This window comes from Megascapheus bottae, chromosome 17 (genome assembly GCF_031878675.1).
Source record: "Megascapheus bottae isolate mThoBot1 chromosome 17, mThoBot2.hap1, whole genome shotgun sequence".
NCBI classification, from domain to species: domain Eukaryota; kingdom Metazoa; phylum Chordata; class Mammalia; order Rodentia; family Geomyidae; genus Megascapheus; species Megascapheus bottae.
In genome coordinates, this window is record NC_143525.1 from 15,471,101 (window position 1) to 15,478,463 (window position 7,363).

A 7,363-nucleotide genomic window follows, 5' to 3' on the forward strand; every position below is an offset into this window, starting at 1 on the left:
GGAATTGAACCAGGGTCTTCGTGCATGCTAGGCAAGCACTCTACCACTAGGCCAAACTCCCGGCCCTCCAGTTAGTTTTTTTGTTAGTTGTTTGGGAAGTAGATTCTCACAGACATATCTACGCAGAATATCATCAGTATGGACTCAGATCTCAGCCTCTTAAACAGCTAAGATTACAGGCATGAGATATTGGGACCTGACAAACATTGTTTTTATTAAATAAAATAAAAATTAATTGATTTCCCTCTCTCCATTAATTTATTTCTGTTGTTATTTGTGTATAGTTTTTGCTCATATATTCAACATAGCATTAACTTTGTTCATACATCTACCAGTATTTGTTTATTTCTTAGGAAAAAATATGTTAGAATTAGAATTTCTTGGGCCAGCAGCGTGGCCTAGTGGTAGAGTGCTTGCCTAGCATGCACAAAGCCTTGGGTTCAATTCCTTAGTACCACATACACAGAAAAAGCCAGAGTTCAAGCCCCACTATCCACCAAAAAAAAATTAGGGATACTACCTAGGCCCTGCAAGGCTCAGGACCAGCACACACACTAATAATTGATGCAGAAAAAGGGCTAGAAGGATAGAAGGATAGTGCTGGCCTAGTAAGTGAAGGCCTTGAGTTTAAACTCCAATATTGCTACAGAAATGGTTTCAAAACAACCTGGGTGTTGTGGCTCACGCCTATAAGACTAGCTACTCTGGAGGCTGTGTTTTGAGGATTAAGGCTCAAAGCCAGCCTGGGCACAAAAGTACCTGAGACTTTTTTTTTTTAGTACCTGAGACTTTTATCTCCAGTTACCCTCTAGAAAACGGTAAATGGGGCTTGGCCCAAGGGTAGGGTGATACCTTTGAGCTGAATTGCTCAGAGACAGTGCCCAGGTCTAAGGGTACGGTGATAGACTTGAGCTGAAGAGGTCAGAGAGAGCATGCAGGCCTACTTCAAGCCCTATGACCCCACCCAACAAAAAGGTAGAAATGAAGGAAAAAGAAAAATGGTGATATTTTAATGTTTACAGATGAAAGGATGCACAGAACAAAAGCTAGGGAAAGGGTTTTACCATCTTCCAGGAACTTTCACATCTTTAGCTACCTATAAGCTCCTGAAACTGAGACTTTGACATACATTGTGTGTGTGTGTGTGTGTGTGTGTGTGTGTGTGTGTTTCCCCAGAGACTGAGACTTAAACATCAGTATCTGATGCTTCCTCATTGGCTGGAACTCTATCATCAGAGCTAGGCCTCCAGCCCCACCTTTGAGGCCTGGCTATATAGACTTATAAGTTGCTTCTTACATAGCCATGATTTAGTACAGCGGCGGTCATTAGTGATGAGCTTCCCCTCCCTTTCTCCTTCTCAGAGGTTAGACGGTGGAACTGAAAGTTCCAGTCCTCTAGTCAGAACTTTGCCTTTCTGGCGACCAGCCTTCTTTCCTGAAACTACCCAGAAGCCCACAGCCACCAGGCATCTTAAGCCTTCAGCAAATCCATCACTTACTGTATGCCAGGAACTGGCAGCTACCACGTAATAGTGCTGGCTTTGCCTGCCTCTTATCTGTATTTTAGTACTTCATACCATTGTATTTATTCCTATCATCTACTCTCTTTCCCACCATGAATGGGTAAGTTAGTATGTACCAAACAGAAGATAACTATAAAAATGAATAAAAAGACAAGACCATGTAATTAAAGTCTATCACGGATTGTAAAACGATTTGTTCATATTCTGGACTGGCACCTTCTCTATGTACATACACTACAGTTATGAGCTCTTCTCTGTAATTAAAAGCAAAAGAATCTTCACAGCACTCGGGAGGTTTGTGTAGAACCCAATCCAAGACAAAATTGGGAAAGTGTTAGAATGTGCTTTGTAAATTGCAAAAGTCTCCAGGATAAAGCAGCTCGAATCCACACTTGTTTTAGCAGTAAATCTGTTTTCTAGTCAGAATACAGAATACATTCATTTACAGTGGGAACATCTTAAGACTTTAGGATTCTTTTTCCTTTTATATTTTTAAGACCTTGCCACCATGGAAGAAAGAGTGCAAAGACGATATTACGAAAAGCTGACTGAATTTGTGGCTGACATGACCAAAATTTTTGATAATTGCCGTTACTACAATCCAAGTGACTCCCCTTTTTACCAATGTGCAGAAGTTCTCGAATCATTCTTTGTACAGAAGTTGAAAGGATTCAAGGCGAGCAGGTAAGCAGATATGCTCCAGGTTCTGCAGGACTCACCCCACAGGAATCCATCCCTGCAGCTTATGCAGCCTGTGTGAACCTTAAAATAAAAAATCAGTCTGTAATCCTAACTACTCAGGAGGCTGAGATCTGAGGAACATGGTTCAAAGCCAGCCTGGGCAGTAAAGAACATGAAACTCTTTATCTGCAGTTAATCACCAGAAAACAGGAAGTGGGGCTGCGCGCCAGGGGTAAGGCGCTAGCCTTGAGCTGAAGAGCTCACAAACAGTTCCCAGGCCCAGAGTTCAAGCCCCATGACAGACAAAAATAAATAAATAATAGGAGCCAGGAGTATAGCCTAGTGGTAGAGTGCTCACCTAGCATTCATGAAGCCCTGGGTTCGATTCCTGTATACCACCACATATACAGAAAAGGTTGGAAGTAACGCTGTGACTCAAGTGGCAGAGCTCTAGCCTTGAGCAAAAGTATCCAAGGACTGTGCCCAGGCCCTGAGTTCAAGACCCAGGACTGGCATAATAATAATAATAATAATAATAATAATAATAATAAATCAATATTAGATTATTACATACTACGAGGATAGGGACAGATTTTTTTTTCTTAATTGAACAAGCATTTTATCAAGTTTCTGAATCTCACTTCCATCCCCCATCTCAAGCACATGGCTTCCTTCCTTTCTATGGAACCCTGCTTTCCTTTCCTGGGATAACTGCCGCCTGTAGCCTTGAGACTCATTTTTCACGGTGCCCCATACACTAGCCTCAGCTGGACCATCCCCAGGAATTTGTGGCTGTGTTGGTGCCTGCACATCTCCATATTATCTGGTGAATTCTTGATGCCACACCAACTAGAAGAACATCCAGGCTGGAGGTATATGACCAGTGCTTCCTCAGCGTGTTGAGCAGCTTCTAGGTCTCATCCTTAGCACTGTAAAAAAGAATGTTCTACTTAAGACCTTTTCTCCAGAGAAAATCTTTAGTGGGGTCCTGGAAATGTGGCTTAGTGGTAGAGTGCTTACACAAAATGCATGAGGCCCTGGGTTTTGATTCCCAGTACCACATAAACTGAAAAGGCCAGAAGTGGCCCAAGTGGTAGAGTGCTAGCCTTGAGCAAAAGAAGCTCAGGGGCAGTGCCCAGGCCCTGAGTTCAAGCCCTAGGACTGGCAAAAAAAAAAAAAAAAACTTCAGGGTATTTTGTCTTCCTTGTTCTAAAGCAAGAAAGATAAGTCATTACCAAGAACTATTTTTTGTGTCAGTTTACTTAACTAAAAGGCAAGTATCCAGTTACCTTCTGTTAAAGGAATCTCCAACTATATGCAAGGAAGGAAGAAAAACAGGCAGCATAAAGAACCGCAATAGTAAACTTTGCCAAGTGTATAAAACTATCCAGCCTATTAACTCATTGCAGTCAAGGTCTTCCCTCCTCCTTCCTCTCTCCTTGTCCTTTCTCCTTCTCCCCTCCCTCTTTCTCTCTCCATGGACACTGACACTAGGGCTTTGTGCTGCTAAATGTACCCTCAATCCCAGAGGACTGCCTAGGACACATTTCTACCTACTTATTCTTAGGTAGTTTTCGTGTGTGTGTGTGTGTGTGTGTGTGTAGTTTTAAAATGTTGACTTTTTCCAATGAGTTATCATGTTTATTGTACAGTGAAAAGTTTTGCTAATTTAAGATTTCTTAATTGTTCTCTACTGTTTGCCAAGAATGAGTACAGGAGTGTGCTCCCCCATATTGTTCCACATGGCATCCATGAGTGGCGCCCTAGAAAGCATCATTGTTTCTGAAACAGAAGGGCATTTAATGATTGCCTTTTTTCTGTATTCTGTAGGTCTCATAACAACAAACTGCAGTCTTCAGCCTCCTAAAGTTCAACATGTTAACCTAACATAAAACACAGCAAGAATCTGGTTGTCTGAATGATTTTAAATTAAGGAGCCAGATGTTTTTAGTCAGGTTATCCTGACAAGACATGACCTAAACTTCGTTTTTTATTGGTCATAACAGCCCAATTATATTCTTGGCCAATTTTGTCCAAGGGACAAGGGAAAAAGCAAAGTCAACGACACCATTATCTTGTCAAGATCAAATGGTTTTACTATTGTGGCAGAAGCAGGAAAACTTTGTTTATTGAAAAAAAAAAAAAGAAAAAGCAAGAAAAAAAAAAAGACTATGGGGTCACGTGAAACTCCATGGAGATGCCACGTCTGCTCTTCAGTGAAGAAGCTGGTTTAGTCTCACAGAAAACTTTTGACTGTATTTATTTATTGTTGCAAAAAAAGACGCTTTTTTATTGCTGCCCTCATTTGTCAGCTAATTATTTTTTCTTATAAAATCCAGCCCTGGTTCCATGCGATCCATCCTGTATCTTATCATGACTCCTGTAGGTAAAGTTCCAGACAACCTCTAGATGTCTTTTCTTTCTATGAAAGGAGCTGCTATGTACACATGTGCACACACACCTGGGAATCAACAATGAGTTACTGTTCATGGTAGACAAAAATTGAGCTCGAGGAGAGGTTGAGCTGAGTAGTCCTCAACTACAGACTGACGCCTTGAGCACCCCAGTACAGTCCGACATTCACTCCGCACCAGGCTAAAAGGAGCAAAATCTATTTGAAGGTATCTTGTTTGTAAACATTTGTCAGATTCTAATTTTTTTCTTTTTGTATTAAAATTCAACTATGGATGTATATGAATGGAAATAAATGGAGATACTTTTTCTCCCACAGATGGAGGTGTCTTTGTGCACTCATGATGATCTGTGAGCCTTTGCGGGGCGGGGGCTTCCAGGTCAGGACAGGCAGAGGCTCCAGTCGGACCTGGGTTTCTCCGTGACAGTGGTGACCCCCGTTTTAGGATTCCCAGTCCACTGTCGGCTCGTGAGGGGAAATCTCCAGGGTGCTAATCCCTTTCCACAGTTGACTGTGTCCATGAGAAAGGCCTTCTTCCTCTGTTCTCTGTGATTCCAGGCAGATGACCAGTTACAGACAGCTACTTCCAACAGAGGACGGGCACAGTTAGATGCCCTTAACCTCTGTCAATTGTTGTCGGTTGGTTGGTTGTGTTTGTTCCTTTGTTGTCTGTTTGCTCTACATAAGGAAAAGTAGCATAAGCTTTGGGAAAACAGGAAAGCAGGGGACAAAAGTGTACTACTCTACTTGTGTTTCCTGTAAGCGTTTGATCCTTCTATGTTGTTGTTGTTTTGTTTTGTTTTTCCTGTGCCAGGAGAATGGCTTCTCTCAGATCTGCCACGGTTGAATTAGGCAGCATTGCAAGGATTTTTCTAGCTTTTTTGCACTAATTCATGTTAGCTTTGTCCTTTCCATGTCCTGAAATTTGCCTAGTTTTGGGATTTCCCCATCCCCTTCTGTTTAATGTTGTCTTGCTATGCAAAACCTTTCCCAGCTCTTGGTTTCTTCAGAGCAAGCTGTTGCTACACTTCCACCCTTCCCTCCTCTAAGCTCAGGTGCACAGATTTTCCTGCAGTCATTTCATTCCTTCTGTACACCAACATGTCATTCTACTCAGTGTAGAAACCTGGAAACAGCATTTTTGCCTAAAATAGTAACATGGAAGTAGTTAAATACAGGTTATCTTGTCCTTTTAGCTTTTTTTTTTTTAACGTTACATGTTCTATGTACTGTGCCGATGCAAGCATTCTACATTTGAATGAATTTTTAAATGATTCGGCAAATCATCACATCACAGTATTTCTGTACTATTTATTCATATCTATAAACACAGGCAATAGATTGCTATGTTTTTTAACAAATTGTGGCAAACAAAACAGCAATTCTTTTTGTATGTAATAATAGGACATTTCATCCTAGGAAAATAAAGTATTGGTTTTGACATTGGATTTGGTGCAGTTTCTAATGAAACACTAGATGGTTGGTTGCTATATTTTCTGAAGTTGTTGGCATTGCCAAAATGTATTGAAAAAAAAACTTCAGGAAGTCAGGTACTGGTTCTCTCATACCTGTTAATCCTAGCTACTCAAGAGGTTGAGTTCTAAGAATCAAGGTTGGAAGGGAACCCAGGCAGAGACTTTTATCTCCAGTTAACCAGCAAAAAGCCAGAATTGGAGGCATGGCTCAAGTGAAAGAGCCTTGAACAGAAAAAGCCAAGTACAAGCTCATGGCCCTGAGTTCAAACCCAGGAGTCAGCACAGAAAAGGAGAACAAAAAGACAATGATGTTCATTTTATGTTTTTAATAAATATCAAGACTTTAATAAACATTTCTGTCATAAGTACCTGAAGACATTTTATGTAGTTTTATCAACTAGAGCTCTAGTCTTTTGAAAGTGATTTTTGAATAACTTACATTCTTCAAAAGCTACTTTTTTATGAGTATTCTTTAACAAAAGTCTACTATTCAGTTAAGATATTAAGCTGTTTGGCTTTCAATAATCCAACTAGAATAATGCACATCTGTAATGCTACTAGAATGTTTCTGCCCCAGTCTTGGGGCCTGTAAATAGACTTCACTAACATCAATGGATTCCTTTGGCTAGAAAATATTTTCAATGTTTGCTATGCTTCATCTCCAAATTCATAATCCTTGAGACCATTTCATAAAAATTATTTTCATAATGGTGTAAAGCTTTTTCCTCCAAATTCTGCAAAATTTGTACTTCATGTCCTGCAGTGGGTTTTTTTTCTTTTTAATTGTAAATTTTGGGAAAATATTTTCTAAAGCAAAACACTTAATAACCTTTTTATACTCAAGTGGCCTGGAGTGTTGTTTGTAACCTGCCTTCCTAAAATCTACAAATAAAAGATCTTTCCCTATTTCTGTTGGTTTCTGTCAAGCCAACTCCCAGTTTCTTTGTATTTCTCATATTAGTGGACCTGGTGGCCTTTGAAAATCTGCAATTCTTACAGACTGGGCTGGGTAGAGTTGCTCTTCCTTATATAGAGGCTAATGAGCTCAGATTTCCAGCCCTTAAATAAAAGTAATGAGGGCTGGGCACTGGTGGCTCATGCCTGTAATCATAACTACTCAGGAGGCTGAGATCTGAAGATCACAGTTCAAAGCTAGCCTGGACAAAAAAAAAGTCTGTGAGCTTCTTACCTCCAGTAAACCTCAGAAAAAGCCGGAAGTTGGGCCGTGGCTCAAGTGGTGGAGCACTCGCCTTGGGCAAAATGGAGCTAAG

At 40.6% G+C, this 7,363-nt stretch overlaps 1 protein-coding gene across 9 annotated transcripts in view; it reads left to right on the top strand.

The window, feature by feature from the left end:
- Positions 1 to 4,936, top strand: part of Bptf (bromodomain PHD finger transcription factor) — a 118,386-nt gene extending 113,450 nt beyond the window's left edge. For all 9 annotated transcript variants that reach the window (XM_090349911.1, XM_090349902.1, XM_090349903.1 and 6 more), the window contains 2 exons: positions 2,021 to 2,207; positions 4,035 to 4,936. In XM_090349911.1, coding sequence (XP_090206037.1) covers positions 2,021 to 2,207; positions 4,035 to 4,071 — 224 coding nt within the window. In that variant the 3' untranslated portion in view covers positions 4,072 to 4,936. The remainder of the gene's footprint in view (positions 1 to 2,020; positions 2,208 to 4,034) is intronic.
- Positions 4,937 to 7,363: the final 2,427 nt, after the last annotated feature.